The sequence below is a fragment of the Fusarium pseudograminearum genome, chromosome 3, assembly GCF_000303195.2.
Source record: "Fusarium pseudograminearum CS3096 chromosome 3, whole genome shotgun sequence".
Classification (NCBI taxonomy): Eukaryota; Fungi; Ascomycota; class Sordariomycetes; order Hypocreales; family Nectriaceae; genus Fusarium; species Fusarium pseudograminearum.
Window position 1 is genome coordinate 2,210,942 of NC_031953.1, and position 22,912 is coordinate 2,233,853.

At 48.9% G+C, this 22,912-nt stretch overlaps 4 protein-coding genes across 4 annotated transcripts, besides 7 other annotated features; 2 read left to right on the forward strand and 2 right to left on the reverse strand.

The window, feature by feature from the left end:
* Positions 1-96: 96 nt before the first annotated feature.
* Positions 97-159: a repeat region.
* Positions 160-225: 66 nt separating this feature from the next.
* Positions 226-247: a repeat region.
* Positions 248-306: 59 nt separating this feature from the next.
* Positions 307-447: a microsatellite.
* Positions 448-495: a repeat region.
* An 11-nt stretch (positions 496-506) lies between these two features.
* Positions 507-714: a repeat region.
* A 394-nt stretch (positions 715-1,108) lies between these two features.
* Positions 1,109-5,693, forward strand: FPSE_03586 (uncharacterized protein; the record flags this gene model as incomplete). The annotated part of the gene is made up of 5 exons (XM_009256705.1): positions 1,109-1,391; positions 1,449-1,549; positions 1,602-2,577; positions 2,634-3,925; positions 3,975-5,693. 5 exons carry the CDS (start codon positions 1,109-1,111, stop codon positions 5,691-5,693), a joined length of 4,371 nt encoding a protein of 1,456 aa, XP_009254980.1.
* Positions 5,694-7,068: 1,375 nt separating this feature from the next.
* On the reverse strand, positions 7,069-11,758 carry FPSE_03585 (uncharacterized protein; the record flags this gene model as incomplete). Its single annotated transcript, XM_009256704.1, has 3 exons — positions 7,069-7,180; positions 7,240-11,126; positions 11,186-11,758. 3 exons carry the CDS (start codon positions 11,756-11,758, stop codon positions 7,069-7,071), a joined length of 4,572 nt encoding a protein of 1,523 aa, XP_009254979.1.
* Positions 11,759-12,552: 794 nt separating this feature from the next.
* Positions 12,553-12,573: a repeat region.
* A 2,383-nt stretch (positions 12,574-14,956) lies between these two features.
* FPSE_03584 (uncharacterized protein) lies at positions 14,957-19,438 on the reverse strand (the record flags this gene model as incomplete). The annotated part of the gene is made up of 4 exons (XM_009256703.1): positions 14,957-15,429; positions 15,484-18,945; positions 18,993-19,093; positions 19,152-19,438. The coding sequence occupies 4 exons, from the start codon at positions 19,436-19,438 to the stop codon at positions 14,957-14,959; spliced, it is 4,323 nt and encodes a 1,440-aa protein (XP_009254978.1).
* Positions 15,036-15,058: a microsatellite.
* Positions 19,439-20,024: 586 nt separating the features above from the next.
* FPSE_03583 (uncharacterized protein) lies at positions 20,025-22,716 on the forward strand (the record flags this gene model as incomplete). Its single annotated transcript, XM_009256702.1, has 5 exons — positions 20,025-20,303; positions 20,354-21,121; positions 21,174-21,344; positions 21,401-22,300; positions 22,357-22,716. 5 exons carry the CDS (start codon positions 20,025-20,027, stop codon positions 22,714-22,716), a joined length of 2,478 nt encoding a protein of 825 aa, XP_009254977.1.
* Between the last annotated feature and the right edge of the window lie 196 nt (positions 22,717-22,912).

Below are 22,912 nucleotides of genomic sequence, written 5' to 3' on the forward strand. Positions count from 1 at the left end.
ATTTAAAGCTTAATTAAAGGATTAAATAGATAGAAAAGGAAAGTATATTCTTTAAAGTAATATAAGGAAAAAAGTATACTTATTAAGTAATAAGTCTTATAATATTTATAAAAATAGTTAAGTAATTTAAATTATATTAAGTTTAATAAATATTAATTAGTAGGCCTTTTAATTATAGCTAACTATAAGGTACTATAATTAGTAATTAGTAAATTAATAGGATAGTTATTATTAATTTAAATTATAAGTCTATAAAAAGCTTAAAGCTAAAGTAAAAGCTTTTTTATACTTAATATTAAGTCAGTTATATAATAAGTTATATATTAATATTAAGTAATATTAAATAATACTATATAATAATTAGTAATTTAATAGTAGATTTAATTATAATTAAATACTTATATATAAATATTATATATAGTAATAAATATATAATTTTATTAATATTTAATAGCTTTTTTAATATTTAAATTCTTTTAATTTAAATATAATAAAGCCTATTTAGCTTTAAATAAAATAAAAAATTATTAAAAAAAGTATATTAAAAAGTAAAAAAGAAACTATTTATAAATAAAAAAAAGCTTAAAAAGACTTTTTATAAAAAAATATATAAGTTTAAATATAAAGAATTTTAATATATATTTATAAAATTATTAATTATAAAAGTAAAAATAAGTATTTAAAAGGTAGAGATTATTTAATATAAAATATAAAGGTTTAAAAGTATTTACTCTTTTACTTTACTTTTACTGATTTTAATATAAGCTAGCGCAAGCTAGCATAAGTAATAACTTTTAAGGGCTGCCTCCGTACCTACCTAGGTATTAGCCACTCTCGCGGCATAGCACTTTATGGATAGCCCCACCGTTGACGGGGAAATCGCGAGAGTGAACGCGCTTTGGACGCGTCGGCCCTGACCACTTTTCTAAATGAGCAGCACTCGTTACCGGGGGACCAAGTCCCTCCACCACTTCCAGTCTCGATATTGACAACTCCCTACAACTAAACGACAAGAAAGAAACCCCAATATTCTATCGTCAGATTCAATTCTCTACTCTCTTTTTGTTCTCCTTTTGATATGCCATCGGTCTAAGCTATCATACCCGTCATGTCTCACAGGGCTCGGCTCGCTGAGCTCAAGGCCCTTCGGGCTTCTGGCAAGAAGGCTTTCGATAATTACAAAGTTGCCGACGTCGATGATCTATACGACGAGGTTGATGAGGATGGATATAAGAAGGTTGTTCGAGAAAGGTTGAACCAGGACGATTTTGTTGTTGATGACAATGGCGAAGGTTATGCAGATGATGGCCGCGAAGACTGGGATCGAGTACAAGCCTACGAATCCGATAGTGAAGAAGAGGCCGGTGTCCGTGGACGACCCAGCAAGGCCGGTTAGTCTCCCAGAGCGCTAACCCTCCCTGTTCTTCCTTTACTTACAACTGATGCAGCAAAAAAGAGTCGCCAGGAAGAGCAGACCAAGCGAGATGCCAACGATAGGGATATTAGCGAGTACTTCAAAGGCGCCAACAGGACGCAGCCTAAGCCCAAGGTAGAACACCTGCTTTGCAATAACTCAGAATGATCAACTAAATTATAATCAGGCTGTAAAGACAAAGGCTGATGACGATTTCCTGTCTGATTTACTCGGCGAGGTCGATAGCAACATTCCAGAACCCGTCCGCCATATTTCCAAAGTCGAAAGATCTGGTGGTGGCCGCCGCAAAGCCAGGGCTCTTTCGCCCGCCCCAGAACCCATTTCCAAGAAAAAGAAGATAATCGATACCCGAATGTCATCCCCTCCTCCTCCAGCTCTCGACGACGAAGACAACTTCTTCCCTCCTGCCGACGATGATCTCTTGGAAACCGCGGATGTCCCCATGAGTGATCCAGCACCTTCTTCGCCAGCTGCAAAAGTCGCACAGAGGAAAGCTCAGATCAAACAAGAACCAAAAGACGACGACGACGATTACGATGATATGATGGAGGTTACCCATACCGGAGCCATTGCTACAACCAGTGTCAATTTGACCAGCAAAAGGCCCATCAAGAAGATTATCAAGGCAGAAATTGATCCGACCCCCGCCAGCTCTTCTCCTGTCAAGCCCAACGTTGGCTCAGTAAATGCCACCTCGTGGAATGCTTTGACGGAGAGACTCAATGTTGTCTCAAGCTCGCCAGCGGAAGCAAAGAGCATTGGAAAAATCGACCACAAAGATGCCATCGAGGAGGACGGCAGCCTCAACTTCTTCTGGACCGACTACACGGAGCTCAATGGTAGCCTTTTCCTCTTTGGTAAAGTACTGAACAAAAAGACAAAGTCGTACGTCAGCTGTTTTGTCAAAGTGGATAATATTTTGAGAAAGCTATATTTCCTGCCGCGCGAGCACCGCATGCAAGATGGCGAGGAAACGGGCGACGAGGTCGAGATGATGCAGGTGTACGACGAAATTGACACCATGATGACCAAGATGAATGTCGGCATGTACAAGATCAAGGCTTGCACAAGAAAGTATGCCTTTGAACTTCGTGATGTTCCCAAAGAAGCTCAGTATATGAAACTTCTCTACCCTTACAGCAGTAAGTTACAATGTCCGCTTTCGCAACACAATTTCAGCAAGTTAACGTCCATATAGAGCCAGAGATCGATCCTAACCGACCCGGCGAAACTTATTCCCACGTCTTTGGAAGCAACACCTCCTTATTTGAACAATTCGTTCTCTGGAAGAACATCATGGGTCCGTGTTGGCTCAAGATCGAAGACGCTGACTTTGATAAGCTGAAAAACGCTTCGCACTGCAAGCTTGAAGTTGTGGCCGATCACCCCAATATGGTTTCTGTCCTCAGCGAATCCGACAATCTCGATGCTCCTCCCTTAACTCTCATGAGTGTCTCACTTAGGACCGCCTTTAACGAGAAGGACAACAAACAGGAGATTTTGTCTATCAGTGCAAGAATCTATGAAAAAGTGTCCCTCGCGGACACTACACCTGCTGAGAAATTACCCTGCCGGACTTTCACAGTGATCCGTCCACATGGCCAGTCTTTCCCTCTAGGCTTTGACCAGCTTGCAAAGAAGAGAAACCGTGGCTTGATCGTCTTGAAAAAGCAAGAGGCTGATATTCTTGCGTTCTTCCTTGCCCAAGTTGATGTTGCTGACCCAGATGTCATCCTTGGTCACCAATTGGAAGGCGTAGACTACAGTGTACTTCTCAATCGCTTGCACGAGAAGAAGATCCCTGGGTGGTCCAGACTGGGCAGGCTCCGCCGCACACAGTGGCCAGCATCAATTGGCAAGACAGGCGGCAATGTTTTTGCTGAACGTCAGATCCTCTCGGGTCGTCTCATGTGTGATCTCGCCAACGACGCTGGAAAATCAGTCATGCTCAAGTGCCAGTCTTGGAGTTTGACCGAGATGTGTAGTCTATACCTGTCTGGAGATAACCGTCGCCGTGAATTCGACAATGAGGTTGCTCTGAAAACATGGGCCAAGGAAAAGCAGGGTCTTCTCGACTACATCACTCACATGGAAGCTGATACGCACTACATCGCAGCTTTGGCTCTAGGTGTTCAGATGTTGCCCCTGACCAAGGTTTTGACTAACCTGGCAGGAAACTCATGGGCACGAACCTTGACCGGAACTCGTGCAGAACGAAACGAGTACATTTTACTTCATGAATTTTACCGCAACAAGTACATCTGTCCCGACAAGCAGAGTTTCCGCAGTCGGCAGCGTGCTGAAGAAGCGCAACGTGAAGGGGAAACTGCCGAAGGAAAGAAGAAGGACAAGTACAAGGGTGGTCTGGTTTTTGAACCAGAAAAGGGTCTATACGACAAGTTTGTACTTGTCATGGACTTCAACTCTTTGTATCCATCCATTATCCAAGAGTTCAATATCTGCTTCACAACAGTAGATAGGCCAGACACCGTGAGTAGTTCTACTTCGCTTTCAGATCCCTGACTGACCATTTCTGCAGAAAGAAGGAGACGACGAGGTCCCCGAGGTTCCTACCAACCAAGACCAGGGTATTCTTCCTAGGCTTATTGCCACTCTCGTTAGCCGTCGTCGTCAAGTCAAGAGTCTCATGAAGGACAAGAAGGCCACTCCAGAGGAGTTGGCCACATGGGACATCAAGCAGCTTGCTCTCAAGCTGACCGCCAACTCCATGTACGGATGTTTGGGATATACCAAGTCACGCTTCTACGCTCGACCTTTGGCTGTCTTGACTACTTTCAAGGGCCGTGAGATTCTTCGCAGCACAAAGGAGCTTGCCGAGAGCAATTCTCTGCAGGTCATTTACGGTGACACAGATTCCGTCATGATCAACGCCAACGTGGACAACGTTGCCGATGCATTCAAGGTCGGTAATGAGTTCAAGAAAGCAGTGAACGAGCAATACAAACTGCTTGAGATCGATATCGACAATGTCTTCCGCCGCATCCTTCTCCAAGCCAAGAAGAAGTATGCTGCCATCAACCTCGTGGAAAAGGATGGCAAGTTTATCGAGAAGATGGAAGTCAAGGGTCTCGATATGAAACGCCGAGAATACTGTGCTCTGTCCAAAGAGATTTCTCAACACCTTCTGAACGAGATCCTCTCTGGTGACGATACTGAGGTGTCTATTGCCCGAATTCACGAGTACTTGAACGAAATTGCTGGCAAGATGCGTGAGCAGAGTATTCCCGTACAGAAATACATCATCCATACACAGCTTGGAAAGGCACCCCAAGACTATCCCGACTCCAACTCCATGCCTCAGGTTCAAGTCGCTCTTCGGGAAATGGCCAAAGGCAAGACGGTCCGCAAAGGAGATGTCATAGCGTACGTTATCACCGGCGACAGCAACAGCTCTGAGCCTGCTCCTAAGCGAGCTTACACTCCTGGCGACCTGAAGGCAGACTCTTCCCTGTTGCCTGATGTCGAGTGGTATATTGGCAAGCAGATCTTCCCGCCTGTCGAGCGTCTTTGCGCCAACATTGTGGGCACATCGACTTCACAACTAGCGGAGCAGCTTGGTCTGGATATCAAGCGCTATAGCTCATTCCAGACCCAACAAAACAGCTCAAGCAATGACCTTGAAATCCACCCGTTAGACTCTCAGATTCCAGACGAAGTTCGTTTTGGTGATTGCACCCGTCTATCTCTGCGTTGTCGAAAGTGCAAAGCCTTATCTACTTTTGAAGGCCTCGCTGCAACCCCTGAGCGAGTATCACAGTCAGGTATCCTCTGCAGCCCCTGCGGCACTCTCATCTCGACACTTTCGGTTGTTGCTCAAATGGAGCACGCTATCCGTACTCAGACCAGTCGGTATTACGAGGGTTGGCTCATCTGCGATGATACTCAGTGCGGCAATCGTACTCGTCAAATGAGCGTATACGGCTCTCGTTGCCTTGGACCTAAGGGGCTCGCGCGAGACTGTCTTGGTCGGATGCGGTACGAGTACACAGAGAAGGCAATCTATACCCAGCTGCTCTACTTTGCTAGTCTCTGGGACGTGGACAAGGCCAAGACCAAAGCTGCAATCACCGAGATGTCCAGGCCAGACCGCGAAAATATCCTTGCGCTAGCCGAACACAACCGAGTGCGTTTTGGAAATATCAAAGGTGTTGTTGACAAGTACCTTGACAAGTGTGGTCGTCAATGGGTAGCTATGGATACCCTTTTTACCAAGTTGGGCTTCAAACCACTGGCATGAGCGATAAAGAAGAGTATAGACGGTTGTATATAAGTAATATTCCTGAGAAATGGGTAATGGATACTTGGACAAGTGGCGTCACGAGCGTGTCATGTTTTATGAGTAGGGTTTGTGTAGGGATCGTTGGGTCTCGCGGAGAACCGAGGGAGGCAGACGAACAGCTGCGATGGCGTTTAGGGAGTTTCGAGATTAGCAAAGGCTTATTTTATTGTTGACAATTATTTTTTCACATATCCAAAACAAAACAGCCAGTATTAGTTAGTGATTGACTCTTCTTAAGAACAATATTTACATATACAACCCTATCCAGTCTGATAAAGGTGAATGCCGACCTACAGTCATGCGTACGTACGTAGCTACTTGTCAACCAAGAATACAATCTGGCTTCACGTTCCTTTCAGAGTGACAGCGAAATTTGAACATATATGTAAATTTTCATGCTAGTGTTCCATGCTCCTTCGATTCCAGATGATAAACAGCAAAAGCATCGTAAAGACCCTTCATCAAAGCTCGACCAGGCCCTTATACACCAAATACCAAGTGGCAGAGACGCCAACCAACGGCTCTGCCCTCCTTCTTGATACACAGATGCACATGCCTATAACGGGACATAAATAAAGCCCCATGTCATCATCATCATTCATGGTCTTGTTTTGTAAATCCTTTCCTGCCTCGTTGTGATCTGAATCCTTGAGCAACATCTAGAGCCAGTGAATGGGCATGAGTATGGCCAGAAGCTGCCTCGCAAGTAAGAACGAGAAGAAGCAGACTGCGCCGGTGACTCATCAGCGTTCCGCCCATTCCATTTCGTTTGTGCCCTGGCATTACATTCCTCATTCGTCTCGTGGATTCCGAAATAAAATCACTCGCATATTCCCTGAACACCACCTCCACCCACCCCGAGTCGTATGTATATGATGATGCGGTGTCATGATACCGCTTCTTGCCATCAATAACCCACGCCACCTTCTTCGAGAAGCACACTGGAGATAGAATAAAACAACCAGCGACACGCTGGCAAGTGACAGCCGTAAATTCACCCTGAGCCTTTGAACCGGAAATCCTCCACAACATTAAAGAACTGAAACACACTCAAAGCATGCTCAGGAACGGGCTGAGGTAAGGGAGTAGGCGATGATATCGGTGTAAAAAATCCCCTAGTCCGAAATTTTTGAGGGTCGCCTCTCACTGTGAGGAGCATCATGTCCGTCCGTCTATGGGCAAAGGTATCATGAGTTCTGAAAAAAGGAAAAAGAAACTGTGCTCAACTTTTAGGACACGTCTGATGGAAAAAGCCTGTAAATGCAAAAAAAAAAAAACACAGCCCCGCCCCGTCTATTCTGCCGAAATGCAAGACACCGAAGGAAGGATACTTTTATTCGCTTTCTTTCTTATCGCTGTCAGCAGGGACAGCCTTCGAGATCGCTGGTGAGGCAGAAGTAGAGGGAGGCGAGGCGGGATGGTCGTTCTCCATATTGGCGAGGAGGCTGGGAAACTGTTAGCTTATGCCCATCATTTTATCATGTTTCAGCGAGAACAAGCTTACCTGAATGCATTAGAGTGAGAGGTGTTCTCTCGTGTAGGTGGGGTGCCAGTTCGTGAAGAAGTGGCAGAATCCTCACCACGAGGGCCAAGGAAACCGCCAGGACCCATGCGTCTTCCACTGTTGCTGCGAGATGACAACATGGAAGCGGGACCAAGGGAAATGTTTCCGCTTGATGTTCGGTTGGCAGAGCCCTTGAGTCGGCGGAGATCGTCCATACCGACCTGGTTGCTGGCAGCCTGCTGTTGGTAGCCACCAGAAAAGTTGCGAGCATCACCGCGTCCGACAGGAGGGCGGCCACCTCCGCCTCGCTGGTTGGTGCGGGCTGCTTCCTGAGCCTTAGCAGCTTGCGCGGCTTCAGCCTCGGCGCGAACCTCCTCGAGGGTCTTGGGTCCCTTGTTAGTTTCCTTGGAAACCCATTTGGCCCGACGAAGATCGATAACATCCAGAAGCATGAACTTGAGTCGGCTGGGAAGCTCAGGAATATCCATCATGCTCTGGATGCGCTGGAAGTAAGCATCCATCATGGGGCGACCCTTTTCAGTTTGGTCAAGGTTGCCTCCAATAGTGCGGAGGAGCTTGCTGAGCGACTCAACTTCGGCCTCGTCAGGCATTCCCTTATAATCGACGAGCTTGTGCACACATTCGTGCATGATACGCTCAGTAAGCATGCCGAGCTTATAAAGCTCACCAATAAACTGGACAAGACCAAGACCACGACGTTTGGCAGCGGCAGCTGTATAGTATTCGTCGGAGAGCAGAGCGGCCTCACCAGTCTTCTTGCCGTCATCCTCCTCGTCAGGCTTATCGGGCAGGTTAACAGTCCAGCCGCGCTCAAACTCCTCCTGACATCTGTTGAGGAGGTACTTTCGGAACAGGTTACCACCACTGACTACCTGACCATTCTTGTCCTTGATACGCTCATCGCGAACATCGGGGCTCATAGTCTCGAGCATACGCTTGCAGAACTTGGCATACATTGAGGCCCAGTGAGCCTCGTCGGTGGCCTTCTCAAAGGTAAGCTGGATGACCTGTCGGAGTGTACGGCCATCTGCCTCCTCCTTGGACTGGGAAGCAATGAGTAGGATCTGGTCGGCAATTCTGTCGAACTTCTCGGGCGTCATCTTGTTCAGAGCAGCCTTGACCTTTCGTTGAACCATATCCGGTTCCATATGGCCACTAGGAGGAGCAGCTGAACTAGCAGCTTTACCGATACTTGTAGGTTTCCAGCCGCCAGCAGACTGTACAATAGGCTTCAGCTCCATACCGGCGGTCAGAGGCATGGTCTTAGCAGCCTGTGCCTCCTTGGCTGCTTCGCCACGGTTGGTGTTGCTGCCACGGCCACCACGACGAGAGCCACGTGGGGAGTTTGGCACTTGAGAGCCAGCTCGCGAGCTGGATGAAGGGAAGCCACCGGTGTTGGAACGGCCCATAGAACCCATGGGGCCACCAGGTCGCTGGTTGGACATGGCAAAACGAGACATCGAAGTGCTGCCGGGCGGGAGGGTACTGCCAGAAGGCGCATTGAAGTTACCCATGCCAGGGAATCCACCCATAGGGCCGGGAGTGTTTGCACCACGAGAGCCACGGCCAGAGCCACCAGGAGTGTTAGTCCTGGAACGCTCATCGCCAATAAGGGACTTGACCTGCTGGTGGAACTCAAGAGATGGCTGCTCGGTGAAGACCTTCTGGAATTGCAGCAAGAAGTTGGAATCATACTTGAAACTCTTACCCTTGCTTTGGACAGCGGCGTTGAGAGAGGGGTTGGGCGACTTGATACCTTCAGGGTAGATATCTTGCTCAATGACCTTCAAGAAGCGGGCTGACTTGAGAGACTGGAGGGCAGCGCTGGGCTGGGCAGGCTCCACTGGCTTTGTGTTAAGAGGGCTCAAGTTGAGAGCAGCGGGCTTCACACCACGCTTTTCGGGCTTAGAACCAGCAGCATCTGTAGATCCTCCAATCTTCATGCTAGCAAGCTTATCGGTAACCGACTCGACCTTGGCAGGTTCGGCCTCCTTGCTGCCTCGTTTAGAGAGAAGCTCAGCAAGCGAGGGAGCTGTACCGGATGATTCACCCTGTTGGCGACGCTTCTCCTTCTCCTCTTCGAGCCGTTCCATCTCGCGCTCCTGTTCTCGAAGCTTGCGATCTGCGTCGGCAGTGTTCTTGGCACGGTCCTTTTCTTCCTGTTCCTTGGCAGCAGCCTTCTCAGCCTCGCGCTTCTTGCGATGCTCCTCCTCGGCCTTTTCACGGCGAGCGTCCTCCTCCTCCATCTCACGGATCATGCGCTCAAGCTCATCCTCATCGGGATCGTCGCTCTTCGTAGGCTCCTCGGCCTTCTTGGGTTCTTCCTTCTTAGGGTCCTCCTTCTTAGGCTCTTCAGCCTTGGGCTCCTCGACCTTTGGCACCTCAACCTTGGGCTCCTCAACCTTGGGGGCGGGCTCGGGTGCCTTGGTCTCAGAGACGGCCTGGCTTTCCGGCTCTGTCTTGGCGGGAGGTGCAGACTCAGCCTTGTCTTCGGTGGGCTTGACCTCGGACTGCTCAGCAGGCTTGTCTTCAGTCTTCACCTCGGGCTGCTCTGCGGGCTTAGGCTTCTCCTCTGCCTGTGTGGCCTGCTTAATCTTCTCCTTGAGCTCATCCTGAATCTGCTTAGCAGTTTTGGGGGCAGCATGGCTATCAGTGCGGCCATGTGATGGTGTAGCTTGCTTGGGGGGAGGAGTAGCCGAGGATGCAACAACAGGGGGAGTCTTGGATTGTTGGATGCTAGAGGCAGGGGAGGAAGGAGTCTTGAAAGATGATGTGTCAATCACTTCACCAGCGGCATTCTTGATTTGAATGGCGGCGCTCTTCTTGGGCACCTTGAAGCTGTTTGCGGTAGCCTTAAGGGCGGAGCCCTGGGACTGAGGAGTAGAGGTGACAATGAGAGGAGTGTTCTGTTGGCTGGCGCTCGGGGGCCTCTCAGGCTGGGAGGGAGTTCTGGACATGCTATGGCTGTGTTGTTGATACGGCGTGACAAAGTTCTGGTTAAAGCTTGGGGAGTTAGCTTGAGGAGGGGCCATGTACGGCATGTTGTAAGAGTTGTACTGCATTGCCCCAAGTGGACGTCCATAAGCATCCACTTGCTGAGGTGCAGGGGGGTAACCGTAATTCTGATTTTTTGAAGTTAGCAAGGAATCGTAAAACCCAGTTTCGGGTGACATGTCGGGAGAAGATGGATTGCTTGAGCAAAGGGATGGGAAAGCATTTTTGGGCTTGCCCGAAGATGATCCGCGCGTGCTGCTGACAATTTGCTCTCGCCACGGTTGATCCAGACGTTTACTGAAACGCCGAGATTGGTTGAGCTCGTCGCCATGCAGATCTCGCGAACAATCTTGCGGACGGGCGGTCTGGACCAACTTTTCCAGTTCGCCAGGTGTTGGTTTGCTCTTTTTATTGTTCTTTGACGGATGCTTATTAACTTGAGAAAGGGGGTACTGTACTTGTTGATGTTGTTGAGCCATAGGAGGCGGGTAGTGGTATTGCGGAGGTGTCGCCATGGCCATGTTGGGTTGCATGCTGGCGGTCTGCATATTGGGAGTTCCTGGCATAGAAGGGACAAGAGCCGGGCTTCGACCGGGCTGGGGGGAGTTAGGGTAGCGAGGCTGAGGTTGGAAGGCTGCGGGCATGCCACGACCTTGGCCAGGTCCGTTACGGTATTGGTTGTTGGGAGGGTAGCCCATCTGGGGGTTGAAGCTGTTTCCGTGAGGGTTGAAACCACGACCTCGACCACCTTGAGCCTGGAAGTTGCCTCGTCCAGCCCCATCGCCTTGTGCAGAATGGCCAGACTCGCGTCGGAAGTGGGCTCCAGATTGTGCGTTAGGGTTGTTGGGAACCGAACCTGGTCTCATGTGGCGCTGTAACAAAGTCAGTTATGATTTCGAGCGAGGGAGCCACTGAGGGGCATGAAACTTACCTCGCCATCGCTACCAAGACTACCGAATGTCATGGTTCCGCTTGCCTGCTGAAGACCGGAAGGAGGTCGGCCACCGCTGGCAGAGGGTTGGGGGATAGGCGAAGGTGAGTGAGCGGGCGAAGGGACTCGGGCGTTTCCTCCACCAGGAATAGGAATAGGTGCAGCGCTGGTTGACTGGGGTGTGCTGTTAGCCATTCCGGGAGAGTCGAACCCGAACTGAATGTTTGATTTGGCACCGCCGACAGGGCCGCCGTTGGCAACAAAGTTGTTGGGGGCGTTTGCAGCCATGGTGACTGAGCTTTTGCGAGAGTGATCGAATCCGTTAAGGTTGGCGCTGCTACGAGGAACAGCGGGGGTGACGGTGGGTTTGCCGTTCACAGGAGTCGAAGAAGCGTCTTTCGCATTCTGCGATGAAGCAGTATCTCCAACCACCGCGGGAGGGTGGGATCCAGTTGCGACTACAGGGGCCTGAGCTGATTTCTTAGGCGCACCTGCAGCAGAGGCATACGAAGTCGTAGTCGCGGGAGTGTTGTTCGCAGGGGTGGAGTTTTGCTGGTTGACAGGCGGCGTCATAAGGGGAATTCGGTGCCGCTCGTTCGCGATACAAGAAAGTGGTGGTGTTTAGATAATTTTTTTTGTGGGCGTCGAGGGAGAAAGCGGAATAGATGGTGCCGGGGCCGACTCGTCGAATTGTTCGAAGTTGCAGGCGGGGCAAACAGGAATCGTCAACGAGAGGAGACGCACAAGCTTTCCTCTTTTTTATTTTTTTCGGGGTGATGGAAGAGAAAAATAATACCTCAATCTCAACAAAGAGATCTCGAGACAAGACGTAGCGGTATGTCCGAAACGCGGCTCGAGGCGAGGTTGACGACGGAGATCAAGGAGCGAAGTCGTACCAACGATGAAGGATAGGTAGGCAGTCAGTCAGTTTTTGAGGCGAGACAAGCTACGATCCTGCGTGGCGACAGAAAAAAAAAAGAACTGAGGGGAGATAGTCTCTGTGATGATGTTATTACACAGGACGCGAAATCCAATACTGAGTCTGGTTAGAAAGATTTTTCCACCGGACCAGGGAGGTTGAATTGATGGTGAGGATTTTAGAAGAAGCCAGCAAAAAAAATTGGGCAGCAGTCTATAATAAGGATGGGGGAAGGGGCGAAGGGAAGGGCTTGTTTTAGAAAGAAAAAAACAAGATTTTGGGTTCCGGCACTGTACGCTCAGAGCGCACACAAGGGGCTATTGCCTGGAGCTTAATCACTGTCAGCAGTCCATTAAGTTTGCTGATGCAGTGTTGTCAGGCTGCATATACAGTGTCAGCATCGGCCAAGCAACCCGCAGTCATACACTGTCCTCGAGACATCCCACGCTTTATTTTATTTTTTTATTTTCTTTGCTCTTATTTTTTCTGGATACAATCTTATTAGCCCAGCCTCCAGTTGGTTGGTTAGCCCAAGCAGCCTAGACAAGGCTCCGATTCCTCCATCCGTTCACCCACAAAGAATCTGCTACCTACGTCGGTCGGGCCATTTTCCCATCCCCATAGGTACCTACTAAAGGCGAGGGCATGCTTGGTGGGTAACTTGACCTGCCTGAGGTGATGAAGTTTGAGAAAAACTACCCTTCCATAGTTTCAAATGGCAGGCGGCTGGCTGGACAGCAGACTACCTAAAATAAAATAAAATAAGCCAGTGGCGGTCAGTGTCTGCCTACCTAGGTACTAAGGTACCCCAGAGGGATCTACTGACTAACGTCAACTCATGCCTGAGGATAATGGTTCCGGTTGTTTGTTGAATCATTCATTGGTGTTGCAGTGACTCTTTCTTTGACTCTAACTGATCATCACATGCTACCTATAGTAATTAAGGGCATGGGTGACAGACATGACATGCATACCTTAGTCGGTATGTAGTACACATTTGTTAAATGCCCTGTTCAACAAATTATCAACAATACATATGTGATCGCATAAACTTTTACTTTTGTTTGCAGCTTATTAAATTGAATTTTACACGTCCGTCTATTCACTTTGTTGCCCATCATTCCACGTTGTTAGGCTAGCCAGGGCGTAGATAACTCGGATATCCAACCCGTAAACCCGGTCTGTCTGTGCTGCGTCTCGTCTCCAGAAATGATTCATGGATGACTCTAGTCCCTCACCCTCAAATCTGGTCATTGGTAGGCAAGTCCAGAAGAGGAAATCCCGAACTGAACTTGTTCGAGGTTGATAGAGTGCAGTAAGTAGTCTACATGCCCAATGGGCTACCCAGTCTGTAGAGTTTTGCAGTAGACGGCACATCAGAGGCGATTAAACAACGACAAAAAGTGAATCACAAAGGAGTGGAGTGACACTGATAGGAGCACGCATGGACCAAGCATGGGGTTCGCTGTCAAGGGCATACATACGATTCGGGTTTGAAAAGGAGGATATGGGCTACTCCAAGCAGCAATGTGCTACTATGACAGTGTGAAGAGGTAGGCAGTAGTTGGTCTACGTAGCCCAATTTTAACAAGGGCGAGACTTGCTTGTCACTGTCACGGATGCCCAAACTGCCAGTCCTTCGTGTTTCCTTTTCTGGATTAGAAGTGGAGCGGTCAACACCATCATCAACATGGACAGTGATGCTCTGATGCCAACTCATAGTTACCCAGGCCCAGGCCAAGTGTAATGTTAGGGGTGACCCGGTTCGGTTTTGCCTGAAGAAATAATCTTGCATGGCAATCTGCAGCAGGACGCTTGAACTGTTTTTGCCCCTTTGATTGATTGCATCGCTCAACCTGTTACACAGGCACGTTGGGCAACAATATTGCTTTGCTTCTTCTACCGGGTCTGAGCTCTCACAACCCCATCACTTTCGCCAATCTATTTTTGTTTTCTCCATATGGAGCATGACCAGTCTCTGTTTACACTTTAAGCACCACTTTAACTAGGTACGCACAGACAATATTATCACAAAAGAGTTATCAGAGGCAGGACTCTCTACCTGCTGCCTTGTCTGCTTACATGGTATTACATGAATCCAGACTGCTGACCAGTGCTTTTGTATTGTGCCAGAATAAGGTTGCTTTTATGACCTACTTTCTATGACTCTTGATGCAGGGAAACGAAAAGCAATATTGTCTTTAAAGTTAAACTAACCACCAAACATGAATCCCGTCCAGTCTATATTCTCAAGAAGTCATACAGGATGACTGCAAAGTACCCGGCTAAGAATCCAACATTGAATTAAAAGGCCCCTGTCCATTGGGGCGTTGCCTAATTCGTGACGAACCAAGTAGGTATAGTACGAGTATTTATCATTCCAAGACAGTAGGCATCTGCATAAGATGAGATATTGTATGCCAGCGTTGGACTAAGGGGTGGGCGACAGGCACTCTCGTATTCTCCTGGCTGTGTCACTGTTTGGCCATGCCTCGTTTGTCTGTCTCTCTGTCTCGTCTTGCGGGATAATGGTCTGTAGTTCGTGACCTTTGGATTGCTCTACCTACATTATGGCCTTGCTGAATTAGCAAACATGTCAATATTGCTCACCTGGGTAAGGCGAGCCCTAGTCGATGCCAATGTTCTTCATCATTATTAGACCACGTCTTGAAGAGACTGCACAAACTCATGATAACGACTGTTAAAACACTGGTAATGGTTTGATCTGCTAGCCTTAGATGTATAATTTTGCAACAGTCCCGTGCTCTACGAAACCTATAGAACTTGTTTCCCCTGGCGCCGCCTAGTAAAGAAGAAATGACAATATACTAGTGTTCGTCTAGCAAATCGATTCACTCTCCTTCCCGGACTTCCAGTATGTCTGCTTCAATATCGTCTTCTTCATCCTCGCCGTCGTCACCATTACCATATTCTCCCTCTCCCTCTCCCTCTCCATCCTCGAACTCTTCTTCGATGATGGGCTCCCCTTGCTCCTCCTGAAGCTGCTTGATTCTCGTCTTGGTCATTTCAAAGACATACTGGCCCAAATGCTCGACCCCTTCCATTGGTACCTCGCCTTCGACAGCGCCGAGCTCCTCTGTAACCTCCCGGGGTGTGGGCCATAGTTCTCCTGTCACAAGCATAAGTTTGTCTGGCCTTTGCAACAACAAGTCGAAAGCAGGACGGAGTTCAGGGCAGGCTTCAAAGACCTCACGGCGGCCAAGAATGTACAACCCAAGTCGTGCTCGGGACAGAGCTACTGTCATGCGTCGCACATCGCGCAGATAACCCACGCGCGACGTTCGGGTAAGTGACAGAATGATATCTAAGAAACATGTTAGTTAAAGGGTGGAAATCAACAATGAACCCAAATGCTTACAATCGTTTTGCTCGCCCTGGTATTTGTCGACCGTAGCTACCGCCTTTGGCAGACCAAAGACTGGATTTCGGGCACATCTGTGAGACAACACATCCTTTACGAGAGCTCGCTGGCCAGCATAAGTTGTGAGGATGGTGATCTTCTCGGCGGGATATCCAAGGAGGCGCATGTATTGGAAGATAGCAACTGCGTACTCGGCTTCTCCAAGGTTCTGGATGAAGTGAGGCGTAGGTTCAGCCTCGCCCTGGCCCTTGTAGTCAGGTACATTGATGAATTGATAATCGTACTTAAATCCAGCGTTGGCCTTGACAAATTCGGGACTTGTCTGCACGCTCGGGAGGTTATCAAGCTTGGGGTAACGCCACTGGTAAAGGCTCGCTATCGAGCCACGGGCACGTCCTTGTTGGTCGAGGGCGACTGTCGGCACACCCAGTCTGACCAGTCTCGAGAACAGTGACTGTTCGAGGTTGGCGTAGTGGCGGAACGCCAAGCTCTGGATAACTGGAGAGTTCTGGAAATGGTCTCCACATAGAACAACTCTTTGAAGGCCCATCTTGCCATTACGAGGCTTCTGCATAGCCAAAGGCAAGAATGTCTCGATTTCAGTTACTTGAGCAGCCTCCTCCATCACAACGTTGTCATACTGGAAGCCCAGCGATGCAATCTCGCCTCTTCTGATGGCCGCGTGTGTTGTTGTCATTGCAATAATACGGGCCTCGCTAGTGAGAAGGTAGTTTGCCTTATCGCGGTCTCGCCTCAAGATTTCGAAAGGAAGTGCATCGGCCAACTCCAAGAATATCTTGGAAATGTGACGATAACAACCCTTCGCAATCTCTATAACCTGTTCTTTATCTCCCTCGGGAGGGAAGATAGGCTGGGGGGCATCAGCAAAGTATGCGTGGAACGGGAAAGCTTCCATAATATCAGAAACAGTAGAAGCATCATCACTGGCGACGAGTTGGAACCTATTCCATGCAGGAACAACATAAACGTTGTTGAAATACCCAGCCGTCTCAGCCGAATTCTCGTGGGCTCCGGGTGCCCCAAGGCTGGTTGCTAGTTTCCTCACTTCGAGAAGATAGCGGTCTCGATTCTCTAGAAAAGATTCGACTCTGCCATGCTTGCCGAAGTTTCCTTCCGTGTCAAGGTCTTCTTCACCGTGTCCCAGACGCAATAAATGTCGCTCATCGATATCCAGAGCAACAATCTTCGCAAACAATTGGTTGAGGGCCTGGTTACTATGTGCGAGTAGCAAGGTCTTCTGCTCAGGATGGTTGTGGTAAATATTGTTGATCACCTGTGTGGCTACATCTGTTTTGCCTGTACCGGGGGGGCCAACAATGACAGTCAATCCAGGCTGAGTGCCGGAGGAGATGGCCTCAATCTGAGCGGGAGTGAATCGCACTGAGTTGACCTTGGGGTTATCAATGGGATAGGGCCCATTGCTGGGTGGCTTGTAACTTGACACCTTCAACGTCTCAATTTCGGCGATAAGAGCAGGGTCAGCATCTCGGCGTCGCTTCTTGGAAGGCTTAGTAGATGGGGGTTCGCTCTGTTTCTCGACAGACTCAAGCACGTAAGGCGGGCCAAAGCTACCAGAAACATCGTCACCTGGATCGATGATCTTGCCAGGCAGACTCTCAGCAAGATGCTGCCAGTCAAGGAACGTGTCCCTGAAATCTACCTTGCGTTCGCGATTTGGCAGGTTTTTATAATAAGCTCCTGCTGGATCGCCATAGCCAAGAAACACCTCGTGAAGCCACTCCGGCAGAGGTACATCGGACAGCACTAAATTCCGAATAGATTCTAGTACAGGCTTGAAGTTGTTCTCCCTCCTACCACGTCTTAATAGTAGGTTGATCTTGCCATACACGTCAGGTTTTCCCGCGGCCGCCCGCTTAGCGTCTCCGCTGTAAGCATGAGGGTCGAGCTTGAGCTGGATGCGACGCTTGCTGTCAAGACTTTGGGCTCCATCTCGAACCTGACGACCCTTGTCGTCAGTGATTTGGTGAATTTCAGCCGTTCGTACAGTAATCACACCCAATCGTTCAGATTCGGAGAGATGTTCTTCGCCATTGCTGGCAGACTTTGTAGGCGATGGCTCGACTGCAATGAGGAAGACGACATCGCCTTGCCTGAGAGAATCCCATTCTCTACGAACACCTTCTCCTAGCCGTCGAACGTCGAACGAAACCTCTGCGCGTACCGTTGATGGTTTGTCATCTCCCACCAGAGGTGGCACAACCTCCAGAATGGCCGGTTTCGAGATGGGCATCGCCATCTTTGAGAAACCCGCGAAATTGGTTTCATCTGATCGCTTCGACTCGGGACGCAAGCGCCGTATGGCAGTCTCGATATCTTTGCGAACTCCGTAGAAAGACTCGCACCGATACAGGACAAGCGCTCGCCACAGAAAGTCGCCGACAGAAAGATATTGCAGGTTGAGCTTGGGCAGAGCCATAGGATGTGATCCGTCATAACACTCGGCTTGTTGAAAGCTGCTATCAAACAAGGTCTCTTCTGTTGGTGCCAGACCCATATGTCGAGCAGCCTCTTGAAAAGTTTTCCTGCGCTCAAAGTTGGACAAGACCACTTCAAGTAACAATTTGCGATCAACGGGGAGGCTGAGGCTGTCAGGGTATTCTGTTCGGAAACCAAGCAGTGAAACCAGTTCCATAAGCTCTTCATCTGTCAATGGCTGAAGCAAGGCCTGCAATTCTTGCCTCTGATCAACAGCGCCATAGTTAGACAAGGCTAAGACGGTCAACTTTTCTCGGAAATGTTTCAAGGCAGTACGTTGCAATTTTGCAAGCGACTCGCAATGCTTATCATATGCCTCTTTTATGCTGTACTGAGCACCTGTCTGATTATTGATGTCGAAGAAAGTGAAGTGGGACAGGAGAGTTTGGAGGTCACGAAGAAGTGTGTTCTCCTCATCATTAAACATCGGTGATAATCTTGCAGCAGGTATTATGTGTAGATCCTGGACCAAGGCATTAACATAGCGCCTTGTCGGGAGTTGGCTTTGAAGATCAGTGAGAAATTCGGTGAATCGCTCGCAGTACAGTACTTGGTCTGCTTTGCTATTTTGGGTGTAGAGTAGGCCTAGGAAGTCAAGAAGGAGTGTATAGAGCCACGACCGTTCAAAGCGTAGTCGCGCCTTGTTTTGCTCATCAGCTGCTTCGTATCGCTTATGCGCAGCCTTCCAGGCCTTTCGTAGATGAGGAAGTTGCTCCAGGCTAGCTTCACGAGACTGTTCTGTTGACAGGTTGTGCCAGATCCCAATCGACACAAGAGGGGCGCATTCCTTTCGGACAAGAGTGCAGTCGAGACTCTGGAATGCGTAGATGAAGAAACACAGGAGTTGCGTTCGAAGAGTAACAGAGAGTGTTCGATCGATCATCATGGACAAGAGTCGGCGGAAGAGGGAAGAAAAGTCGGCTGGTCGGTCCTCGAAAAGCGCTGGCAACTGTTAATAATAGTTTCGCAAGATTGCAGACGCTACTTACTCCATGTCGCAAGATGCTCCCGGTGCTTCACATTTGTGATGAGCGCAATCAACAGAACGTGGAAATTGGATGATTCTTCAGTGTAGCCAGGCCACAAGTAACTAGACGGGCGTTTGTTAGCATCTGGGGCTCCAAAGCTTCCCGCTGCGGCATGCATACCTTTCTAGAGTCTGCAGGCTCTCAAGAAGCAAGAGAGGCTTGTACTGGAAGCCCTCGCGTTCAAGCACATCCCAGATATTCTGCTTCAGAACATCGTTTTTGACCTTTTGCTTTGCAGGCTTCTTGCCGGACTTCAACCAATGCTTTCGCGCAAGTTGGACAAACTGATGTTCCTCTTCCTCTACCTCCGCTGGGGTCGGCCGGCCATCGGTAGACTTGGGCTTCGGGTCGCTCTGTTTCTGCGCTTTGGCGGCGCCGCTGCCCTTGTGTCGCTTCACGGTTGGCATTGTCAAACTACCGTATCGTCATAGAACTATCAATTATTCGTGTCGCTCATGAGATAAGACAGAAATGCCGGAAATTCGCGTGGCCGAAGTGTGGTTAAAGTGTTGAATGAAGCTTAAGTTTTTTGAGCTTGGATCCGATCCTGGACGTCCAAAAGTGACGCCTTCTCAAACAAACAGTTCCAGTCCCAAAATTTCAGCCTCGTAGACCCACGCGACGCGCTGAATGGGTCCAGCCACAGTAAAGGTAGCGACAGGGGTTAAGGTACTTGCTTCCACTACATTTTTGTGCCATGAGAAACGTCTCAGTGTCTCGCAAGTACATGCACGTCGGTCGCGCGCTATCGCAGCCTTCTCGCTTTCAACATCCAAAGCTCAGCTGCATGAACTGACAGATCAAAGAAAACACAGTTTTGCCAAACTCATAACGATATTTCAGGTCCTCAAACTCAACGACATACTTTGTTGCAAAATTCCGACCTGAATCGCACGCAAAAGAACTCAGTCTCTCCTTTCATTGAGCTTCCTGTCCCACTCCATGATAACCTCGACCTGCAATCATCTTCAACGACTGTCATAGCCTCGTATGATGGCGGTTCAAGATACAGACAATCCGGCCGCTCCGGCAATTTCTGCCTTCACAACACTACTGGAAGACCTTCTTTCACAGGCAGAGAAGTCAAAAGAAAGCGCGACTATCGAACCAGCATTGCGCAAGTCCGATTTCGACGACCTCTCGGGACGAATCACCACAACTGCAGCCGAAGTTGCCAGCCCAGCCGACGAAGGCGCCAAGCCAGCGAATGACAAGGGCCAGCAGTTCGCCATAATAGAAACTGCTGCCCGTAACATATTCAGTCATCTTATTGTGAGGCTAGAACCTCTTTCGCGATCCGCGCCTTGCGCTGACCAAAGTAGGCGACAACTACCATCGATTCCCCCGATTATGTCAAAGTGTGGAATCTCCTCGACATTCTTTCCATTCTTTCAGACGACGGCCAATGCGATCCTGCGCTCTTGTTCTGGCTAGCTGAAGAGCTTCTAGATAGCCAAACTATTGCCGGATGTCGTAAGATCTTTGATTTCCTCGAATCGAGGCGAGAACGAATCACAGCGAACCACTTCAAGCAGAAACAGTTGATTATCCTCCGAACATGCAACGAATTGCTCCGCCGGTTATCCCGTGCAGAAGATACTGCTTTTTGTGGTCGAGTCTTTATCTTCATGTTCCAGAGCTTTCCCCTCGGGGACAAGAGCTCCGTGAACCTGCGAGGCGAATATCATGTCGAAAACATCACGACTTACGAGCAAGGAACTGCTGACGACGATTCCCGAATGGCTTTGGATGGGCCAGACGAGCAACCAAAGGAGCTGTCAGAGTCAAAAACCACACCCAAGTCAACAGATGCCAAAAAGGAAGACAAGGAGAAGCCTCTCCCGACCGACGAGCTATACCCATTGTTCTGGTCTCTTCAAGAATACTTCAGTCAACCAAAGAAGCTTTTTGAAACAACGAGTCTTTCGTCCTTCAAAGAGAGTCTGGCGGCGACGATGAATGTTTTCCAGACAGTTCATAATGATTCCAAGCGGAGCCTCAAGCGGAAACGAGAGACCGGCGAAGAAGACGAGAGTTTTAATGCTTTCAACCCCAAATACCTCACTAGCAAAGACTTGTTCGACTTGGAGGTAGCATTGCGCACATTTCTGCCTACTCAACAAGAGCTAACAAATTCTACAGATCAGTGACCTATCATTCCGACGACATATTCTAGTGCAAGCCCTCATCATCATGGATTTCCTTCTTGCGTTATCCAAGCTGTCACGAGACAAGCTTGCGGAAACTCTGCCAGCCACGGCCAACATAAACAAGGCTGTCATGTATGGCGATCAGATCTTGAGTGAAGAGGATGTAAGCATACATTTGGAAATTAATCGTTTTGAGAAACACTGATTAACTTTTGGTAGGCCAAATGGGCGAGTGATACGAAGAAGACTATCGCAGATTATCTTCGTCAGGGCCCTGATGGACCATACTTTTATCGAATGGTAGAAACCGTCCTGGCTAGGGACAAGAACTGGGTTCGCTGGAAGATCGAAGGCTGTCAACCCATCAAACGCGATCCCGTCGCGCCGCCGGTCTTTATAGAGGCGAAGGGTAATGTCCAACGCTTGGCCACCAGCAAGCGATTAAGAGCAGTCCCTATGGGTTCTGTCTCTTTGGACTTTCTCAGGGAAGAGGATGCGGAGGCAGCTATGGGTCGACTCAAGGCCAAGGAGAGGTATGAGCTTCCAGAGCTTGATGCATTCAAACGAAAAATTGCCGACGACGACTTTGAGATTGAGATGCCGACGAACGATCAAACAAAGGCCGCTGCCGTTTCTGGCAAGGCCAGCAAGAGCTGGAGAGCTCTGCGCATTGCGGCACGTACAAAGCTCGCCGCGTTTGACAAGATTGAAGATCCTAAAAAGATCGACATCGTTTTTGAGGAGCTCACCGAGGCCGATGATGAAGAGGACGCTGCTGAACCTACAGCCAGTGATGAGGACATGCCCACAACCCGAGAACCCATTATTGTCTCAGGTATCACAGGCGTCGGCTATTCAACAATCATCAACAAGTTGATGGAGGAGAGGAAGGGTGTTTTCGCTACTGTTGTCAGGCACACTACACGAGAACCGCTCGACGGTGAAGTCAACGGCAAAACCTTCCACTTTGTCAAGCAACAAGAGTTCAATCAGCTCCGTGACGGCGATCGTCTGATAGAATCAGGTACTCGCGATGGGGTTGATTACGGAACTAGCTCCAAAGCTATCGACGCTGTCATGGAGACGGGCAAAGTCCCCATCATCGAGTTGGATATCGAGGTAAGCTAACTATGGCAATCGAAATTTATATGTCGAATACTGACTGGCTCTCATAGGCTGCGCAGTACGCCAAGGATATGGGCTTTGAAGCACGCTATGTACTCATCAAGGCCTCAACTCCAGAAGCACTCGAGCAGCGTCTCAAGGCTTTAGAGAAAGAAGACTCTACTGTCCAAGAGATATTAAAGAGACTGCCGACAGAGCTCGAACCAGAGAAGGCAGACGAGCTATTCAACACGACTATTGTCGACGATGACGAGCAAGCAGCAGTCAAAATTCTCGATGACTATGTCTACGCGAAGAGTGAGGATGAGCCTACTGCAGAGCCTGGCTCAGGGGAGGACACGGCTATGAAGGAAGACGATGAAGCAATTGCTGATACCGAGACCAAGGAGGCTACAATGACGGATGCTTAACGTGGAGGTGTGCCTGCATGGATAACATGCACTATTTACAGGTTAATGTTTGGGCGTACTGGCAATTGACGAGATGATACCCCGTCAAACTGGCTTTTATACCGTTGGATTTTCTATGGCCAAGCATGTTCAAAAAAGGGTTTATCTAAAGAGATTAAATTAAATGAATTGCGCGCAATCCCAGGCTTGAAAACTA